Genomic DNA, 22,982 nt, shown 5'->3' on the forward strand with positions numbered 1-22,982 from the left:
ATTAAACTTATCTTTGGGGATGTGGTAATAATTCTTAAAAGAGATGGATGGAATTTGACCTGGTCTTGAGAAATAGCACTTGAGCAAGCAGATGTAGCAGACGAAGCATCATAGCTAAGGGAGACAGCATGGGCTAAGAAGGAAAACAACTAAGCAAGTGCTGATCCTGAGGAGACTGGTGGTTTAAGAACTGAGATTTTAGGGAGTAAAAGAAGTGGTCAAGAGAAAAGACTGCAAAGCTTTTCAGAGTTACAGGGAAATTTTGTATTAATAATACATTTTCTGAAGCATTATGGGATCATAATATCTCCTTTCTCCCAAATTCGAAGACAAATTTTCAATAAAGCTCTCTATTTATCTTGATTATTTGACATTCCTTCCTATGTATTTATATGCAAAGTGTACACTACCCACCTGGAGCTGAAAAAGCTCCTACACTCCAGGAGTTCAGCTTTAATGACAGAAAGTAGACAAAGGAAACAATTATAATTCAGCGTACTATTTAGTAGTGGCAAATCTACCTTCATGCAACACTGGTCAAACAGGAAGTCAGCTGTTAAATCCATTTGTGTCCAAATGCACCAAACTAAAAGAATACCCATTTCTTTTACCAAGTCAGAGCTATTCTAAGTGGAGTTCAGTTTTATGAGGTAACAACATGGGTTCTGGACAAGGCTGGTTTCTTGGGCAAAGGCTCAGAAGTGGGCCTTGGTTAACTGAGCTTTGGGCACAGTCTTGAAATTATTAGTAATTTCATTTTGGAATTTGAGTTTTGTAAGTGAAGTCTAGTGGGATAATGGAACATGTGCCAAGGCCTTGTTGTCTCAGGTCATGTGTGTTCCTGTCCCCAACAGCTCCTCAGGTGGATTCTCTGGTTTCCTGCTCTCCTGTCCCCACCCAGCAACTGCTGCCACCTTGCTCCAGTGTATACACTCCTACCTGAGTCTTGGGGCAGGGGTCTCAGGCACCTCTGAGGGTCTGCCCTGACAACCTAATGTCTCTGTGCTTTAGGGAGCATAGTATTAAATAGTAAATTAACAAACACCATGAAGAGTCAAGAAACACTATGGAAGAAACTGTTTTTTTTTTTTTTAAGACGAAGTTTCACTCTTGTTGCCCAGTCTGGAGTGATCTTGGCTCATGGCAACCTCCGCCTCCCAGGTTCAAGTGATTCTCCTGCCTCAGCCTACCGAGTAGCTGGGATTACAAGCATGCGTCACCACGCCCGGCTAATTTTGTATTTTTAGTAGAGACGGGGTTTCTCCATGTTGGTCAGGCTGGTCTCGAACTCCCGACCTCAGGTGATCCGCCCACCTAGGCTTCCCAAAGTACTAGGATTACAGACGTGAGCCACCGCCCTCTGCCGGAAGAAACGTTTTTCCTGCATTTTGAATAAAGGGGCCTGGATTTTCATTTTGCACTGTACCCCAGGTATTATGTAGCTAGACTTGAAGTCCTGTAGCAGTGGACAGTCCCAGGCAAGTGACTCTGGGCGAGGCACTTGGGGCCTCCGAAGTCACTTTCCACATCTGTAAAATAACAGTTCAGAGCAGAGTAGGGTGGCTCACTCCTGTAGTCCTAGTTATTTGGAAGGCTGAGGTGAGAAGATGGCTTGAGCCCAGGAGTTTGAGGCTGCAGTGAGCTATGACTGTGCCACTGCACACCAGCCTGGGTGACAGAGACTGGGTCTCTAACAAAATAATATTAATAAAAGGATAATAATTTCTATCTTGTTGGATTTCTGTGGAGATTTGGAGCTAATTTATGTAAAGCTCTTGGGCCAGCATTTGACACATTTTAATGGCCAATACTAGAAGGTGTTACCATTCCCTAAACCTAAACCTTTCTATAGTGTGCAGGAAAAAAATATGCGCACCTCAGCTATAATGTGAGGTTGGAACAAAAAACTGCCAGGATTTAAAAAGGCGTGCTTGTTAGAAAAGCAGAAATCTTCACAAGCACTAGATTTAAAAAAATGGAAGCAAAAAATCGTTCATTCAAGTGATCATTTCAGAAGAGCTCTTTCACCGCCGTTCAGCGCCCCCCTAGCCATTAGAGAGAAAAACCAAGGCCGGTACAATGCGAGCGCAGTGTACCAAGGAAACACACACACACACGAACAAAAACCGAATCTTGAAAAACTAGACGTTGCCCAGCTACCAGCCCCCGTCTGGTTTCCATAGGAACGCACAATTCCGTTGCGTAGCCCTCTGCGCCGGTAGTTGCTCTATCTCAGTTCCGGTTTTCCCTTCCAAGCGTCAACGTTTCTTTTTCCCAGGCGGCAGCTAGAGCAGAAGGCGGATGAGTTTTGGACAGAAGAGGCTTCCGTTGAGGGGCGTGGCGACGCAGCCGCGGTCTGAGAGACCCGGTTCACGTGCAGGCAGCGGTGGAATGTCATATTCCTTCATCTACCATGGCTCAGCCGGGAACTCTGAACCTCAATAACGAGGTGAGCGCCGAGGAACCTATGGGGCTGACTTTAAGGGTCCTCAAAACCAGCTCTTTTGAGACGCGTGGTCGGAGGCGGGCATAGAGGGTGCGGTTGGAGGAACTTTCGTGGTGGGCCCAGGCGGGTTTCCCGCAACTTGGAGTTTGGCAACCGGTAATTTCCCTTTTCGGTCTCTAGGTGACTAAAGTGAGAGACATGTGTCAGGCCCCACGAATTTATGTCTGTGGCACTTTGGGAAGACCCTTTAGTGTGTATGTTCAATATTCTCGTCTGTAAAGCGGAACTCAAGATAGTTCGTCCCAGGGTTGTAAGATTAACTCTGAGATACGTAAAGTATTTGCAAGTGCCTGACCCTTAAACTTTCAGTACACATTACCTGCTCTTTATTGCCTGTCGAAAATGAAGGAGAGAAATTAAGAGCTGTAGCTTCTAAGAAATTGCTGATCTTGAATGAGACTGTATGCTCAATAATTCGTTTCCTCTTCCAGTTAGTGTCCTATTTCTTTGCTTCCGTTTACAGCAGAACTTCAATAAAGAGCTGTTTATACTTGCTATCCCCAATTCTTTTTTCTGCTTCTTCAGTCCATCCTCATCAGACATTTGTTCTCACCACCGTAACTTCCATAATGTGCCAGTGTCAGCAAAATACGATTTCTACTACTTATCCCCCTCTGGTTTCTGCTTCTATTCAACAAAGTAATGTCATCCGAAGTCTTAAAGTAAGCTGGAAACATAAGGATCGAGTAAGGACTTCACAGTTACATACAGAAAGGAAATTCTTTATCTCGTTTATGAGCAAGTCACTGTTTAGATTACACACAGTAGTGTAAGGGATATTTCATATTTTCTAGTAACCTATACTCAAATAAGAGAGCTAAGCAACACTCACCTGTGTTACAGAACAATGTGTGAAGAATGCCCCCCAAAACTAGTAATGCAGTAAAGTTTCCAAAGGCGGCAAAATGAAGTGGGTGATATATGTCCTTGGTCTTTAAGGATCCTACACAGGAATTGCAGTCAGTGATTCAGGAAAGTGGAAGAAGTCATTCCAGGCAAAGGGACTGGTATAAGCAGGAAAGGGCTAGTAACAGAAGAACCCGTGGGTAATATAGGGGTAGGTAACTCTTCACTGATGGGAACTTGTGAGATGAAGAAGGAAATAAAACTGAAATATATTTTCTGCTGCCAGATTAACGAGTCAGGATTTCAGTTGACAGTGGAGTACAGGATATGCTGAAGAGGGAGGGTGAAAGCAGTTACTATTTATTCATAAACATACATTAAGCTTATGCTTTGTGCCAGAAAGCGTTTGGTGGGCTATTTTCCATTAGGTTACCTGTGATGTATGAAAGATCAGAGTAATGTCCCTGGGGATGAAACCCCAGGGAGCTTCATATCAAATTTTGTAATGACTTTGATGATGGAAATGACAGGGGATGAGTCATTTAAGACTCTTTTAACACTTAGCTAACTTCTGTTCTTCTTCAAAACAGTTAAAATTTGACCTTTAGGAAACCTTCATTAACTCATCTCGGTCTGGGTTAGGTGTCTATTCTTTGTGCACCCAGATTGCTTTCTCCTCTGGAAACACTTATGTAACTGTTTCTGTCTTCCTGTGTTTGTGTGTCTGTCATGTGTAGTGCATATGTTTACTAGGTGATTAAATGAATTTATGAAAGCAGGAACTACACGCATCCACCACTGAAGTCTAGTGTGTTCTAATGTGAAGGAGATAAAAAGGACAGAAAAAAGTGGAGATGATAGAGGATATTATAATTTAAAATTAGTGGGAAAAAAAACCCACAAAAGGAAAGAGAGATTTATCTACATAAAAATTGAATAACCTACCAAAGAAAAGAAAAATGACAACCAACTAGAAAAAAAAATACAGCAAATATGACAAAGGGCTAATGCCCTTAATAGGAAATACCTCATAGAAATTAAAAGAAACCATCTCAGAAAATAGGCAGAAGAAATGAATTAACTTCTTCAAGAAGGAAATGTATCTGAAAAATAATTTGAATTAGCTTTCAATCTTTTCACTTCTTTTCCATCACCACTAGAATCCTAGTACAGCTACTGTACTAGCTTCGCAACTACTTACATTGACTCTTCTCAAACTTTAATCTTTTTTTTTTTATATGTATACTTTAAGTTCTGGGGTGCATGTGCAGAACGTGCAGGTTTGTTACAGGTATAGATGTGCTATGGTGGTTTACTGCACCCATTAACCTGTCATCTACATTAGGTATTTCTCCTAATGCTATCCCTCCCCCTTTCCCCCCACCCGACAGGCCTTGATGTGTGATGTTCCCTTCCTTGTGTCCGTGTGTTCTCATTGTTCAACTCCAACTTATGAGTGAGAACATGCGGTGTTTGGTTTTCTGTTCTTGTGTTGCTTTGCAGAGAATAATGGTTTCCAGCTTCATCCATGTCCCTGCAAAGGACATGAACTCATCCTTTTTTATGGCTGCATAGTATTCCATGGTGTATATGTGCCACATTTTCATTATCCAGTCTATCATTGATGGGCATTTGGGTTGGTTCACAGTCATTGCTGTTGTAAACAGTGCCACAATAAACATACGTGTGCATGTGCCTTTGTAGTAGAATGATTTATAATCTTTGGGTATATAGCCAATAATGGGATTGCTGGGTCAAATGGTATTTCTATTGCTAGATCCTTGAGGAATCACCACACTGTCTTCCACTATGGTTGAACTAAATTACACTCCCACCAACAGTGTAAAAGCGTTCCTGTTTCTTCACATCCTCTCCAGCATCTGTTGTTTCCTGACTTTTTAATGATCGCCATTCTAACTGGCATGAGATGGTATCTCATTGTGGTTTGGATTTGCATATCTCTAATGACCAATGATGATGAGCATTTTTTCATATATTTGTTGGCTGCATAAATGACTTCTTTTGAGAAATGTCTGTTCATATCCTTCGCCCACTTTTTCATGGAGTTGTTTTTTTCTTGTAAATTTGTTTAAGTTCTTTGTAGATTTTGAATATTAACCCTTTGTCTGATGGATAGATTGCAAAAATTTTCTCCCATTCTGTAGGTTGCCTGTTCACTCTGATGATAGTTTCTTTTGCTGTGAAGAAGCTCTTTAGTTTAATTAGATCCCATTTGTCATTTTTGGCTTTTGTTGCCATTGCTTTTAGTGTTTTAGTCATGAAGTCTTTGTCCATGCCTATGTCCTGAATGGTATTGCGTAGGTTTTCATCTAGGGTTTTTATGGTTTTAGGTCTGACATTTAAGTCTTTAATCCGTCTTGAGTTAATTTTTGTATAAGGTGTAAGGAAGGGGTCCAGTTTCAGTTTTCTGCATATGGCTAGCCAGTTTTCCCAACACCATCTCTTAAATAGGGAATCATTTCCCCATTGCTTGTTTTTGTCAGGTTTGTCAAAGATCAGATGTTTGTAGATGTGTGGTCTTGTTTCTGAGGCCTCTGTTCTGTTCCATTGGTCTATATATCTGTTTTAGTACCAGTACCATGCTGTTTTGGTTACTATAGCCTTGTATTATAGTTTGAAGTCAGGTAGCATGATGCCTCCAGCTTTGTCCCTTTTTCTTAGGATTGTCTTGGCTATGCAGGCTCTTTTTTGATTCCATATGAACTTTAAAGCAGTTTTTTCCAATTCTGTGAAGAAAGTCAATGGTAGCTTGATGGGGATAGCTTTGAATCTATGAATTACTTTGGTCAGTATGGCCGTTTTCACGATATTTATTCTTCCTATCTATGAGCATGGAATGTTTTTCCATTTGTATGTGTCCTCTCTTATTTCCTTGAGCAGTGGTTTGTAGTTCTTGAAGAGGTCTTTCACATCCCTGTAAGTTGTATTTCTAGGCATTTTATTCTCTTTGTGCAGTTGTGAATCAGGAGTTCACTCATGATTTGGCTCTCTATTATTGGTGTATGGGAATGCTTGTGATTTTTGCACATTGATTTTGTATCCTGAGACTTTGCTGAAGTTGCTTATCAGCTTAAGGAGACTTGGGGCTGAAACAATGGGGTTTTCTAGATATACAATCATGTCATCTGCAAACAGAGACAATTTGACTTCCTCTCTTCCTATTTGAATACCCTTTATTTCTTTCTCTTGCCTGATTACCCCGGCCAGAACTTCCAATACTAAGTGTGTTGTAAAGAGATTAAGATTAAAGTTTGTTGTTGTTCTTGCGAAGTAAAGTAAAAATTTATCTTTACTCTTCTAAAAAATAAACCATCACTTTTTACTCTATCTTGATGATTATTTATTGCTTATTTTTGGTACTTTGAAGAGAGAATTTTTAATTGCTTTTATAGCAGCTTCCCTAACCTCCAGCACAGTACCTTGTCTACAGGTAATAAGAAGTAGGTATATAATGGGCAGATGAAAGCGTGGATAGCATAACTGTCAGCTAATGTTCAAATGAGAGGGAAAATCTCCTAAATGCTGACTTTTTTTCCTCCCTTTCCATTAGAACTAGAGGAGAAATGCACAATTGAAAACAACAGTGCCATAGCATTTAGTGAGTAAATAATTTGCAAAACTAGAGCTAGATTTTCTTAAGTCATCTGTTTTCTAAAATTTAGGCAGTAGTGATATGTAAAAATCAGATTTAGGAGATGTAGCAATCTGATGGAGTGCTTTAATTTCATAGGAAGGCCAAAGGCCTATATGTACAACTGACATTTTTTTTTTTTTTTTTTTTTTGAGACGGAGTCTCACTCTGTCGCCCAGTCTGGAGTGCAGTGGCGGGATCTCGGCTCACTGAAAGCTCCACCTCCCGGGTTCACGCCATTCTCCTGCCTCAGCCTCCCAACTAGCTGGGACTACAGGTGCCCATCATCATGCCTGGCTAATTTTTTTTTTTTTTTTTTTTTGTATTTTTAGTAGAGACAGAGTTTCACCGTGTTAGCCAGAATGGTCTCCATCTCCTGACTTCGTGATCCACCTGCCTCAGCCTCCCAAAGTGCTGGGATTGCAGGCGTGAGCCACCATGCCCGGCCTATTTTATTCTTTGATGGCAAATTACCAATAAGCCCATTAGAAAATTGCTTTTCATTTCATGTAAGACAGTAAAGGTAGAAACTGAAGTGCCAAAGAACAAAATGAGTTTCCTCCACATATTGTAAAACATAAGAATGTCAAGAACCATGTTTGTATGCGCTTATGAAGTTACAAAACTCCTGTGTCATGATTAGGTGCATAGTACTTTTTAATAATTTTTTTCTGAAATATTAAATTAGGGCCTGTCCATAAGAACCAATTTGTGTTTAGTTGTTAAACTATTCTGGGAAGTTTTGCTAGGTGGCAGCATATGCCCAATAATGGTTAAATTGTAGATAATCCCTAAGCACTCTAGATATTTTAAAAAATTGTTGCTCATCAGAAATAAAAAGTAAAATCAACAATAAGTTATCATCCATATGATAAAATTAGGGTCCTCTTTATAAAAAAATAATTTTGACCAGGTGCAGTGCCTCACTCTATAATCCCAGCACTTTGGGAGGCTGAGGCCGGCAGATCACTTGAGCTCACGAGTTTGAGACCAGCCTGGGCGACATGGTGAAACCCCGTCTCTACAAAAAATACAGAAAAATTAGCCAAACATGGTAGTACTTGCCTGTAGTCCCAGCTACTTGGGAGGCTGAGGTGGGAAGACGGCGTGAGCCCGGGAGGGGGACAGAGGTTGTGATGAGTCCAGATCACACAACTGCTCTCCAGCCTGGGCAATAGAGCCAGACCTTGTTTCAAAAAAAGACAAGAAACCCAATAATTTTGTTAACTATGAATTACTTCAAACGTATGGAAAATAATGTAACAGATCTTCTTATAATCTACTTCCTATGTTTAGGAAATGTCAGTGTTTTGCTATATCTTAATGTTTAATTCCACCCATCTTCTTTTCTACCTCAGAGGTACTTATTCCTCTTGGTGTGTGTTTTTCTCTTCTATATTTTTCACAATTTTTGTAACATAATATCTATACCCAGTGTATAGTATTGTGTTGTATACTTTTAAACTGCATATTGTTTTACAAATTATAAATTGTAGTACTCTCCCTTTATCCATGGGGGTTATGTTCCAAGACCCCCAGTGTATGCTTAAAACCTCAGATAGTACCAAACTCTGTCTTCTTTATTATTATTATTATTATTATTATTTTCTGTACAGTAATGGGCAGGTAACGGATACAGCAGAAATACACTGGATGTATGATTTACATCCCGTGTGGGATGGAGTAGTACAGTGAGAGATTTCATCATGCTACTCAGAGTGGTGTACAATTTAAAATTTATGAGTTATTTATATTTGGAATTTTGTCTAACCGCAGGTCACTGAAACTGCTGACAACAAAATTGTTGGTAAGGGGGGACTACTGTATTTTATTCACGAAATGTTACTTTTCAGGTTTTATCCATGTAATGCCTAGAGATCTTTTGCATTAATTTAAAATACTACATTGCTATATGCTTTATTTATATACATTATTTTCTCTCTCATGCTACATTTTGTTAAAATGATGCAATGAATAATCTTGTGTGTAGCCTTTTCCTGTTGTTGAGAATATGTCTTCTGAATAGATTCCTAGAAGTAGGACTTTTGTTAAAGTACAGCATGGTTTCCCCCAAAGGAGTAAATCAGTTTGCATTTCTACCAGCAGTGTATTTGTCTGTTTCCTCACAACTTCATACGGAGAATGTGTTGTCATAGTTTTTTTGTATTTACTAATCTGATAGGTAATTATTGAATAGCCAGAAGTGTTAGTATTCTTAGAAACGCAGATATACTTAGATTTTTCTTAACACTGCAAGTTCCCCTGGAACAATACTAGCTCTTAGAATAACTATTTTCTAATAACTATAGATTTTTGTTACAGGCTAACTCAAAAACATGGTAAAGTTGGTGAATTATCAGAGGCTAACTGGTTGGCCAACTATCACATAGCCAGCCAAAAGTCAATTCAAGTAGCATTTAATTTTGTCTTTGGACCAGTCTCCTGTCTGCTTTATATATCAGAAACTTGCTGTCATTGTCACCCCAGAAATAGAGCTCATTCTCTAAAAAGCAAATTCATATTAAACATAAGTGTATAAGAAATTGTGTGAATGAGAAAGCTAGTTTATTAAAAAACGTATCTAATATACATAATAATGCTCACATTGTAAAACACATTCTTTTCCTGTATACTGACCATCAGCTGCTTGGTATGTAGAAATACAGAAAGGGGTTTTAGTTGCATGATTCATGTTGAGCTATGATGCATCTGTTCCCATAATTGAGTTATTCCAGAACAGATTAGATTTCTCAAGTCTCTGAGCTGGGGAACCCTTTCTTTGGAATTTCCTTGAGTTGGACACTGCCAACTTTTGCCTCTCTGTGGTTTCCTTTCCTGTGTTTGTGTTGACTCTTCTGAGTCATCTCACATGGTCTTTTCTCAAATAGGTATATTAGACTTCCACTTTATTTATAGTATTTTTATACTGTCTATGCAAGAGATGCCCTGTGTTTAGATTTTGCCAGGTTAACTTTAAAGTCTTCTGTATGCCTAATTTCTAGGCGATACTTCACTGTCAGTACATATATATTCACTGTGTATGTAAGTCTTAACTCTTTTTCTTCAGATCTTATAGATTGTCTTAAATGCGTTCTCTTGCTATTTGGAAGACCCTCGGCTTGGCTTAATCAGTCTTGTTGGTGATGGCCTCAGATTTTCCCTTCAATTTCTGTCTTCAGACCCTTTCCTTCTACTTCTCTTTCATTTTCTTTCTTCTGTGTCAGCATATTTTATTTACATTTCTGTGCCTCTGTTTTCTCTGTGCTCACACTATTCCTCTGTTTTTTCCGTCCCAAACAATAATCATACTGTTTTTACAGTTCTAACAATGATAGTTCCTGCTTTTGGTTAGAGTTTTGCCAAAATGTACTGCCATTAAGCAGTGCACTTGGACTTCTGGCAGTATTGGTGTGTTAGGCCTGTTCGTTGACTTCTGGGTTGTCAGCCAACTTTATAATTCCTGGGTGACAAATAAATTGGCAGCCTTTTAAATCCTAACTTAAAGGCTATATTTGTCATCAGTTTTGCAAAAATCTAAGTGCTTGGGGAAACCTAAGTCTTAAGTATATGAGGTATTCCTTTTGCTTTTAGAATTCCCTTATCCATTAATGACAAACGTAGTATTTCTTAAATTGGAATTTTAAAATTGGAGACAAGCTTTGTTATGATTGGAATGTAACCAAAGACCAACTCTGCCCACTGCAGTTTATTAGTTTAGTTAACAGCGGTTAGCAAATGGTATATTATCATCTCATGCACCTGCAAAGTTCAGCAATTAGAAACATTTGTTAATATATTTTAATGTACAGTTCATTGCTTGCTATTTATTTTATGAATAACTTAACTTTAAAAAATGTATCATGACACTGTATAATTCTGTTCATGCAACGTGGCAGTTCTTTTTTTTTTTCCTTAAGCCTTGTCTGTGTGCCTTTTCATTTATGCAAAGTATGATTTTTTTTCTAAATGGGTCTTCGAAACAAATTCCTAAGAGGTTAACTTATCTAGCAGGAAAGAAACCTGATTACTGTGCATTTTTAAAATATATTATGCATTTGAAACAGTGAATAGACAGTGTGTATTGCTACATTTCTGGTCATTTATTTAACCAATATTTATTGGACACATACTGTGTGCCATGCACTATGTTAGGTATTAAGATGCAGTGTTGAATAAAACCAGATACTTGATCAGCTTCACAAAATTTATAACCTACTGGGGAAAGACACGTTAAAAATAATCAGATTCAAAGTAAAGTATTAAGTTATAAATTAAAGGTACTTGTGACCCTCTCAGGGAGGCCAGAAAAAACTCTTCAAAGAAATGACAATTGGTCCAAAATCAGGACGAATAGATGTTAACAAGTTCAAAGAAATGACAATTGGTCCAAAATCAGGACGAATAGATGTTAACAAGTTGACATGGGAAAAAAGAACATTCTGACCAGTGGAAATGGTAGGTGTAAAGGCTTTGTAGTAGAAGTGAGCATGGTGAGGACAGGGGACTGAAAGGCCAATGTTATTCTTCTGAGAGCAATTGGAGACCGTTAAAAAGAGTTACATAAAGGTGCGACATTGGATATATACTTTAAAAAATTTTATTCTGATGGCATTGTGGATAACTGATTGGAGAGAGGCAAGAATAGGTGTGGAGAAACCAGTTAACGGTAACTCAGCCAAGATTGCAAAAAGGTCAAGATAGGGAAAAAAGTGGTACAATTTGAAAGATAATTAGGATTTAAGATTAATAGGACTTGGAGATTCATTGTGAAGGATTAAGAGAGCTACCTCTAATGACCTTTAGGTTTATAACTAAAAGGATTGTTCCATTCTCTGAAATATGAAACCCCCCTCCCCACAAAAGAAGGGAAGGGTTTTATTGGAGGTGAAGAACATGAATTTAGCCGTGAATTTGAGGTGATTTTTGAGCGCACTCAGAAAGAAATGTCGAGCAGGAAGTTGCACATTTGGGCTTGAAGCTAAAAGGAGTGATCTCAGCTGAAGGTAAAATGTTTGACTCCTTTCTGTTTGGGTGGCAAATTAAATATGCACACATAAGATCTCTTAAGGCTAAATAATGTATTGTGAAAAGAAACACTAGCTTGGGACTGCCCCTTCAACTCTTAACATTTTATGACTGGGTAGAGGTGGATGAATTTTCAAAGAAGATCAAAATAGAGTGAGTAGAAAGGAAAGAAGAAAACTAGAGTGAGTAGAAAGGAAAGAAGAAAACTATCTTGGAAAACCAAGGGAAGAGTGTTTGAAGAAAGAGAAAGTGGTCAAAAATGTCAAATTTACATTGGATTTCAGGGGCTTTTTTGGAATTCATTGGTGTCCTTAGTGACATCTTTTAGTAGACTGATGAGGATGAAAATCAAACTGGATTTGTGTGGCATGCAGAAATAGAGATACTGAGTTTGGACGTCTCTTTCTAAAGGCTTAGTTCTCCACACAACTAAAGAGGGGGTGGTCCTAGCAAACTATGTAATGAGGATGTTTATTTAGTCTCTAATGAAAATGACTCAATCATGTTTAAAAATCAGTGAGAAACAAATGCATTAAAAGGAAGAGAATGACAATGCTATGGTAAAGGGATAATCCATAGTAGAGGTTCTAGGAAGGCAGAAGAGAATGGGCTCTAAAAGACAGTTAAAAGATAAACTCAGATATGTGTAGTGGTATTTCTTATATTGTAACTTTATTCGTAAAGGAAGATGGGTCATGGAAGTACATTTGCATTCATGGTAGTAGAGAAATGATGGTTCTCAACTGTTAATTATTTTCTCCACGCGATTGAAAGAGAGAAAGGAGGACGGAGACTAGAGGATTTAGGAGAGTAGGCAAAAGCTTAAAACAGGCATTGTAGAGTGAACTGAACAGAAAAATATAGGATGGCTAGGAAGAATGGGGGTCCACTTGAGGTTAATTATGATGAATTTATAGTAGACAGAATGTTAAAGTATTTGCTGTTGGCATATGACAATGAAGAACTCAGAGTGTTTTTTTCATTCAGGACTACGGTTTCCTAACCAGAGGGATAGGAGTTTAAGAAATTGGCAAATGTTTATCATGTATCTAAACTGCATAAAAAGAGGAACATTAAGTGTAGGAGTCAGTGGATTGGTGGTCCTAATAAAGTCAAAGATGGTTGTGATAGGTGGAGTTGAACAAGCAAGCTGATAGAGGTTGTGATCACAGTGTGGAATATTTGAATTAATGGTTTTAGAAATTGAATATTATGAATGATGACAAGGTTGACAGTGTGGCCATGGAAGTGGATGGCTGAGATAGAATAGATTAGGTCTTTAGAAAATAAGTAAAGAAGTGAAGATATAATTATCAGATGGGCTATTCAAGTGGACATATAAGTTACACAGAATGATGGCAGAACTTAGGGTGTAAAGAAATTTTAAGTTGGTTGCTAATATCTTCAGTGAATAAGGGAGTGAATGACATGAAGGGTAAGAGAAGATATTAATTAAATGGAAGAGCCTTAAGTAAACAGGATGATGTTGATAATGTTATTTTGGCAAGAAGAATTTGAGGAATTTTGTGTGCCAGGCACTCTTGCAGGACAAAGAAAACACTATATAAGTATTACAAGACTCCTGTTTTCTAAGAGCTTGCTGTCTATAGAAAAAGACAGCCACATGAGCGATTAGTAACAATGCAGTGAGGTAGATGCTTTAATGACAGAATCTATATATTGGGGACCCCAGGGATGGAGTGGTTATCCCTAACTGAAGAAGTCATTGAAGGTTTCACTGGAATGACTATATCTGAACCTGAATTTTATGTAGTTCCTAAAGTGAAGAAGGGGAAGAAGGACATTCCAGGAGTAATTTTTAAGATGTATGCCTCCTAACTGATAGATGAAACATAAACTCCGTGATTACATGCCATTGCACTGAAAGCTGTTATAATGTGTATTTTTTTTATAACTAGAATTTCCATTTCTTGGCCTATAGCTCTGCTTTTTGTTCTTAAACATTGTTCTCTAGTAGGATGATTTAAAGTATGTATGTGTATGTGTGTGGGGGAGGGGCATTTATATTTACATGCACATATGCTTGCACACAATGCCCTTGTGTTTGTGGATCTTCTTTTAAAATTATACTTGAAATAATTTGTTACTAAAAATAATGAAAGATTTGTTTTATAAATAAGTAAAATAAATTGCTAATTAAAAGCTAATTTGCTAATTAAAATACTCATTCAACAAATTAAATTCCTACCATTATGAGTGAGGCTTTAACAGTGAGAATACAAAGATGACTATGACAGGCTGTGATTTCTGGGAACTCACTGTTTATTATGTTCCAAGCCCAGCAAGATACAAGTGTAACATTAAAATACTTATTTCGGGTAATACTGTGACTTTTTAAAAAATTATAACTTGTTTTTCTTAAGCTCTCAGACACATTTTTAGACTGTTGATTTATTCCTTCACTATTTATGGAAGAGGTTTGATTTCATCAAGCTATGAATATAGTCAGACAAAAAAAGTAGTTAAAGTGGTAGACTAAGTCTCAAATATTAAGACTCAAAATAAAGTGTGTTTGTTCCTGAAGTAAGTGCCTTTCTTCTAATTATTGCTTTATTCTTCAAAGGTTGTGAAGATGAGAAAAGAAGTGAAGAGAATTCGAGTTTTAGTTATCCGAAAACTTGTCAGGAGTGTTGGCCGACTGAAGTCAAAAAAGTTAGTCATTTAAAGTAATGATCTTGTGACTAATAAAATGTCAAAAGTTGTTTTTATTTGATACTTTAAAATGTTTAGGGTGGGATGTAGAGAAGTAATTAAATGTCTTACTTATACACCATTTTTGTTTTGTATGCGGAGATGATGTGAGTGAGATAGAATGTGCTGTGTCAGCATGCTCTTCTATGGTTTGGACCATCATTGCTCAAGATACAGGATGAATTTTTTTGCTGCTTTTGCAAAACTCTCTTTTGGTCTTTTTAGAGTGAAATTCCCTTGGGCTTGTGTGTTTTATGTTATCAGAAGTTATTTTAAGATACTGATACAACTTAACAAATCTAGTAATACCTTAAGAATCAGTTCTGAAGATTTTATATCACATTTTTTCTTGAATTGCTAAGTAATTTGAAATCTTCAGTACCTTATGAAAGTGTTTATTAGAACATTGTGTTCCATGTAATTTTTTGGAAAAATACAATATTTTGTATTTTCAGTATCACTAGTGTTAGTGAAAAAGTATTTTATTTATAGTTCTTCTTATGATGTAAGCATGAATACTTAGCCTTCAAGTATGTTTTGTTCCTGATTTATTTCCTATTCTTTCATAAATATGTCAGAATATAGCCCTTCTTTATTTTTTCCTTAAATGCCGGAGAGCAAATTTTCATTTGATAAAATTATAGTCAAACTCTAATTGTAACTTATGACATTTATATTACATTAAATACAATGTACTATTGATTGATGGATTAAAAAAAGTGTTATTAAGGAACTAGAGAAGGCAAACTATCAAAAGTAATAGTCATTAATACAATGCCAAGACAGTACTTATTTTTGCCATTTTCCAACGGATGGGTTTGTTTAATAAATTGAGGTGTGTTTTGGGAGTGGGGGAAATGGGCAGTGTAGGATAGTGGCGTGTTTGTTATTTAGAGATTTATTACGCTTTTCTAAAAAGAAATGAAGTGATTATCCATTACACTACGAGTCTAAAATTAATGCTTTGCCTGGATACATATGGTAATGTACTTTTTGCAGGGGTACTGAAGATGCACTGTTAAAAAACCAAAGACGGGCGCAACGATTGCTTGAAGAAATCCATGCCATGAAGGTAAGGACTTGTGTGGGTGTGTATGTATGTATGTTTCTGAGTATCTTGTTATCCTGCATTTTGTTTGTGTGTGGTATTGCTTATTTGAATATTCCTAGAGTTGCCTAAAACATCTTGTATCAGTCTGTTTGGTGAAGAATGTAGCACATTTAGAAAATTGTAACATTTAAGCTTGCATTTTTCTGTTTTTGACTGAATTTGTTAAAGTGCTAGGCTAATTTGAGTCAAAATTGTGCCAAACTAAATTCATCTATGTTTAATAATGCCTCATGCCTCAGGTTTTTATTTTTACTGTAACTTTAGCACAAAGTCAGTTCAATAATTAAAGTCTTCATGCTGTTTGGGAATGTGGATGGTGATATTGGTGGATGACATCATGCTTTCCTTGTTGCCAACTCAATAAATTTTTATGTATTGTTATTAGCATTTTATTCAGTTCTGTAGTAACTTCAAATAAAATTAGTGTTAGACCAACGTGATCCCATATTTTTGTTTTTTTTTTTCAGTCAGACTCTTCGCTAGCATAATTTTTAGGTCTTCTTGCTGCTCTTACTTTGAGGAAACTTTCATTTACCAAATGACATGACATTAAATGTCTGGGAGACTGTTTTACTGTAGAACTTAAAAACAACATTTGGTCCCAGCAATTTTCTTAATTGCAGGGTCATTTTGCATGCATGTTTGCCTATTATATTTTGGTATAACTTTCAAGTTTTCAATTAAGTAAAAGAGAAAGAAAACTCTCTAACAATATTTTAATTGAGTTAGGTTATCAAAGCTTCTCACCCTTTCTTCCTTTTAAAGGGATAGTAAAGTCTTTAATAGGACAAAGTTATCCCAGTTAATCTGAATAAAAACATCTAGGAAATGACTCCTTGATATGAAGTATATTTGTTTCTTGTGTTCTTCCCTCCCCCTGCTGCACACTATTATAAAATTCATGGAATCCATCTGATATAACTTTTATTTCTCAAAGTTATAATCCCCTTTTTATTCAGTCATTCAGGAAAAAAAAGTCTTCTGTATTTGACTGTCAGTGATCATTTGTGTCTCTGTGGTTTGCAGATTATTTAGTCTTTTTCATATACCTTTTTAAAATGATATTCCTATGAGAAATAAAACCTTTAGAGATTTTGTCTTGAGAATAGCAATAAAATAGGAAGTTACAATTTATCTCTTTCACTTTCTCTTAACCAAGGTTCTTACTAAATTACATTGCCTACCTAAATTTTTCCCTGTAATTTCTTCTAAATAGTCATTTTTGTAGTCTTAAATTATTCAGAGGCTTTGAGCTACTATATAATTGCTGATTTTATTTTACCATGGAAAGAATGCAGTGTGTGTGTGTATGCATGTGTGTGTATATATATATATACACACACATGCATACACATACAATGTATAGTTGGCTACTCTGACTTTAACTTCTTTTGTAATGCTTTTGAAAAACTGGAATAAAATGGAATTTATAAAATTTTTTATATATATAAGAAATGTATATATACACACACACTACATTCTTTCCATGGTTTGTTATATATAATAACTTGTATGTGGTGTATGAAGAGTTTGAGAACAAAAGATAATCTTTAGAATACTTCCCTTTTGTAAATTTCAGTGATACATTTGATTAATTAGAAAGAAAAGTTGTCCTTTTTGATCTAAATGTAAAGCCTGTTTTCTGTTTCTTGTTTTGAATCTCATCAGCAAAGGGAAATCTGATTCAGTGATAAAGTTTGTAGGTTTACAAGATTACCACATCACTACCGTGGTTTGGTTTGGTTTGGTTTGATTTGTGTTCTATTTTTCCCGTGATTACGCAATGGAATGGTTTCATCATAGAAAGCCAAATTCATAGCCTATGTATTCCTTGAATTCATAAAATTCATCGTATGTGTATGTCTTGAGTTTGTGGCAGGAGTTAGGGCAGGCTGGGTTGGCTACTCTGACTTCAACTTCTTTTGTAATGCTTTTTAAAAACTGAAATAAATTTAAATATAAAATGAATACTAGAAAGACTATATATTTGCTGTTCTTACATGTCAAATTTTATTCCTTATTTATGGTTCTTTTACAAATTTTGTTGTCTTTTCTAAACAAAGCAAATAAATAAAGCATTTTTCTTAATTAAAAGGTCATTTGTAATTTTCTTAGGAAATGGTTATTGTCTACTTGGGAGTATCAAATAAATGGTGACAAAACAAACTCTCAATCTCAATTAAATTTGGAGAAAAGACCTCTGCTTATTTATTTTTCCAGAGAAATTTTTCCTTGGCTCAGATACTGATTCATTTTTATAGTCTTATTGATGACATACTATCCTATTCTTGCTTTCTATAATAATAGGGTATTTTGTTGCAGGATGACTTCTTTGTGAAGAAATCATGAGTATTTTTAGAAATGAGAGTTTGCTTTTTCTGGCCAACCAAGAAAAAAAATTGGCTTGATCTTTACACTATAAAATCATAGGTTCTAATTTTATAGACTGTGGTGTATGGAACCCAAGTCTTTGCTGCCTTTTCTGTAATAGTGTCCATACTTTTAACTTTGATATTAGTAGAAATATTGGCTTCTAAAACAGTTTTTCTTTGAAAGTTAGTTAAATTAGCCTATCAACATTTATAGATCAGTAAGGTACTTAACTGGAGAAGGAGATGGTAAAATTCAAGCATATGCTGAAATTACTCAAAATGTGCAGCAAGTCTCTTACTCGATAATAAAAGTAACAACTAGCTTTTACTGAGCATTTACTATGTGCCAGGCAGTATATTATGTGTTTTATATTTACTGTCTCACTAGGTAGATATCATTTTTATCCCTGTCTTACAGAATAAGAAACTCAAGCTTAGAGAAACTGAGCAACTTGTAACTGATTATAAAGCTAATTATGTTATCCACTGTAGTATACTGCTTCAGTAAGTTGAGAACATCCTATGATACATCCAAACTCACTTTCCTAGATATTGGAGGAGATAATTTAATAAACATGAAACTTGCCATCTAGGAAGAAAAATACCCAAAGATGTGCAATGTGTTTTCAGATCCTTTAATTCCTCACAGGTAAATATACACAGTAGCCTATATCTGTATTTCTTTTTTTTTTTTATTTGAGACAGAGTCTCTCTCTGTCGCCCATGCTGGAGTGCAGTGACCCGATCTCTGCTCACTGCAACCTCCGCCTCCTGGGTTCAAATGATTCTTCTGCCACAGTCTCCTGAGTAACTGGGACTACAGGCGCCTGCCATCACGACTGGCTAACTTTTGTATTTTTAGTGGAGACAAGGTTTTGCCATGTTGGCCAGGCTGGTCTCGAACGCCTGACCTCAGGTGATCCGCCCACCTCGGCCTCCCATAGTACTGGGATTACAGGCGTGAGCAACCACTCCTTGCCTATCTGTATTCTTTTTTAACCTCTTCCTCTCTAAGGCTGTTACTTCTTCCTATCCTGCATATTCTTTAAGATGAGAATTTCTGTATTCTTCTTTGAGAACTTGTTCTGCCTGCTACCTCTTACGTCTCTAGTTTAAAACTCTTTCTCCTTTTGTTCTATTCTTCCCCTAGTTTTACATTCTGAAATCTATTATTAAAATCATCCTTTGAGCTTATAATCAGCAGTTAGGATCACTTTGTCTCAGGCTTCTGCACAGCTTGCTCCTAAGTGGTTGTCATTAGGAGATCACAAATAGAAAAAAATAGTATAGATTATAATCTCTAAAGGCATAAAAGTTAAGTAAAATGATACATCATCAAAATAATATAATAACTATATCATACCACTTGAACCTCACCACAGCTCTAGGGAGAATCCCCATTTCAGAGGACATGTTCAGAAGTATTCTAGGCTGCGTATACCCCTTAGATTGGAGGTTTATCATTGTATATATTCATATACTGTTTAGAATTTTGTGATATTTCTGGTTATATATGCTTTTTTAAAAGTTACTGAGTTTTTTCTATAGTTTCACATACTGTGATCTTGGTAAGTTTTTTTCCTATGAATGCTTAAACAAGTTTCTCCATAGGGTAAAAGATACCTTATTGAAGTCTGTAAGTACACTGTACTGTGTTAATTAGCTATGTCAACTTAACATTTTGTTCATTTATTCTATGAAAGTAATTGTATTAAAAGTATCGTTAATCTTACACTATAATTATTTCTGACAGTTTTATTTGTGAGCCAATACAAATAATCATGTTATCAAATCAGACTCAATGTGTTAGAGATCTCACCTAGAATCAGCTTTACTAATAATTGTAAGGGTGCAAGTAGTCAAAGGGGACAGGAGAAGCAAGGAGAGAGATCTGGGACTCTATATAATTCCACAGAGTCCTTCCTTTCCACATCAGACGTGTACTTTCCAGCCTAGAGTCTCCAAATGAGGAAGTCTGGTTATTACCTCATATCAGAGAGCGTTTACATTTTGAAACTTCTCCGTGTAATATCCTAAGGTTATATAGCTTACATGATATTCTCCAGTGTGCCAGGCTTCATAAACCCATAAATTCTGGGTTTGTTTATTGTAAGCATCCTTAACAAGGGACAGCCTACTAAGAGCATTCTTCAGATAAGGACCCTCCTCCTAACAAAAACTCATTATCCTGTCTACCAGAGGGACTGCTTACCAGCATGTTAACATGAAGACTAAACAGCATCACCTCCCTTTGCTAGAGTTTCCTCCTGGTAAAGGAAGTGAATAGATCCCAAGATAGCTACTTTAATTCTTCCCTCCCTGATGTGTAATAATCTTCCTTTTAGCCTTTCTTTTGTGTTTCATAATCTCTAATAATACTGTATTTATACTTTTCCTTCCAACTTTTTGGAAAACACTTCAAACCTATAGAAAATTGTAATACTACAATATAATAATAGTGCGTTGTATCACATCCATGTTTGTACCTTTACTATCAGTGCTGAGTTCTGGCACTTGATTTCAAGTGCCAAGTTCTGGCACTTGATTTAAGTGCCATATGCCAGATTTCTCCATTGTGAAGGTATCTTTTCTGTTTGCTGTTACTAAGTAATCTGTGAAATGATACTGTGAGACTATGTGAATATCCTGTAGTCTTTCACCCAGTGGTTAATGTTCTGTGGCTACATCCGTTAAAACATCTTTATTGTTTCTGTTTCTCTGCTGCAATAATTCTCTGATAATATTTTCATTTTTTGAGAGCAATTTTTTTGAATACCATCAAGGATAGTGATAATAGCCATTTTTGCTTATGGAGAAGAAAAATGTTCTGTTTCCTTTCCTGTTCGTATACTGGGTAATTTTGGACTGTACCCTGGACATTATGAAGTTGCAGAGATCCTGGATTTGGTTATTTTTCTCGGATAAGTGGTTGTTTGAATGAATTTTCTTGGCTAGGTTTTAACTTTAAACTATGTTACTTAGCAGTTCCAGTCTCAGTTTACATCTTCTGTCTTTCAGCAAGATGCTTTGAATCTGCTACTTGTCTGAACACTTAAGATGTTTAGAGGTTTCTTCTCTCTCCCTTCTGGGCTTACCCTGCTCTCTCGGCAGATAAAGTATCCTGGATTCATTTTCTCAGGGGTAGGTCTGCCACTGTTTCTAAACCATGCTGATTGCAGTTGGCCTTAGGCTAAACCTTGAAGAAATGATAACTACTTGTGCTGTATAGCTTTCTATCTTCTTTCCTCCAAGTAAGCTTGGTGGATCCTCCATCAGAGTCTGTCTGTTTCCATTTACTCTCTAGTATCTTCAGATAGGGCTTTTTGGTAGTGTGTCCAGGTGTTATGGTTGTTTTCAGGGTTGGAGGGATGGGGATGATTAATCATGTTATCTTATTCTGAGGGTCTGAAGACACACTAAAATTTTGATTTTAGGAAGATGAAGAAGAATAAGTAAAAGAGGCTGAAAGATGTAGCCAGTGAAGGAGAAAAAGAACCAAGAGTATCTAGGAAACTGTGGAGAAACTCTTTCAAGAAGGGAATGATGAATTAGGTGTTTTTAAAATGAGCACGTTTAAAAACACATTCGAATCAGATTTCCTGCCTCTGGTCTCGCCTTCAAATCATGTTCTGCACTCTAACCAGTGACCTTTCTGAAATGCATATCTAATGGGACTTCTTCCCTGAATGATATACGAGACCCTTTGTGATCTGTACTCTAGCTACCTCTCTGTTGCTTCTGTATCTTCCACTTACCCTGTACCTTTTTTTTTTTTTCACCAGCTAAACTGAATCCCAAACTTAGCACTTTCAGCCCCCCTTGCCTACATCAGAGTTTTTAAACATAGCACATCTCTCCCACCTGAACAAACATTTACTCTTCCTTCAACACCTAATTCTTATGTTACTTGCTCTAGGAAACTTTCCCTGGCACTTCTGCTCTAATCCCAGAAGAATTACTTACCTACTTTATGCAGGCCCTTTTACTTTGTGTGTATTTCTGCTATCATATGGTATAGCAGTCTGCTTTCATGCCATTCCTGCTTCTTAGACAGAACTTCTTAAGAAAATGGGTTATTTTACTCAATTAATTGTTCCTAACACCTAGTAATGTGTCTGATACAGAGTGAACGCTGCTTGGCTAGCTGACTGACTTCTACTGCAAATTTTGTTTTTACATGTTGGCACGTTTACAGTGTTGAGGTTGTTCTGAGTCGCTAAAGATAAATGGAATACTATGGAACTGTTACTAAGAAGAATCTCTAATCAGAGGCTTTTCTTTTTGCTTGTTAAGTATCAGAAACAGGAGGAAAAAGGTTCTTCATTTTATACAGTCACCTTAGCCAATGCCCTGAGACCATATAACTTCAAATTTAATGTTTTCAAAGGTAGAATTTTGTTTCTAAAAGAGCAAGCAAGATGTCCTGGTTTGTTAGCCTTCTGTACTTAACTGTGACCTTTGAAATTATAAACAGGAAATCATAGCGCTATTTTAAAAGATCAGTATATAATGCTCTCCTCACACTCATGAAACAGCATTTAGTAACAGATCATCATACTGAAATCCCAGTTTGCTTTCTGGCCTGTAATTTCTACAGCTTTAAGTTACTGTTTTGTATAGGTCATATTCCTGAAATTCTTAACACTGTTGCATTTTTAATATATAGGAGTCATGATTTTCATTGGAGGCCATGTTTATATAAAGTCTATGATTGCCTTAAAATATTCTTGTCTTCTAAATAAGAGCATATGTGAAAAA

The 22,982-nt window shown here is 36.6% G+C and overlaps 1 protein-coding gene across 1 annotated transcript in view; it reads left to right on the plus strand.

Moving 5' to 3' along the window:
• The first annotated feature begins 2,382 nt into the window (after positions 1-2,382).
• SRFBP1 (serum response factor binding protein 1) overlaps positions 2,383-22,982 on the plus strand; it is a 63,125-nt gene continuing 42,525 nt past the window's right edge. Inside the window, 3 exon segments of the mRNA NM_001133644.1 lie at positions 2,383-2,449; positions 14,614-14,702; positions 15,741-15,813. Of these exon segments, the coding sequence (NP_001127116.1) occupies positions 2,414-2,449; positions 14,614-14,702; positions 15,741-15,813 (198 nt within the window). The 5' untranslated portion in view covers positions 2,383-2,413.

Source organism: Pongo abelii, chromosome 4 (genome assembly GCF_028885655.2).
Source record: "Pongo abelii isolate AG06213 chromosome 4, NHGRI_mPonAbe1-v2.0_pri, whole genome shotgun sequence".
NCBI classification, from domain to species: domain Eukaryota; kingdom Metazoa; phylum Chordata; class Mammalia; order Primates; family Hominidae; genus Pongo; species Pongo abelii.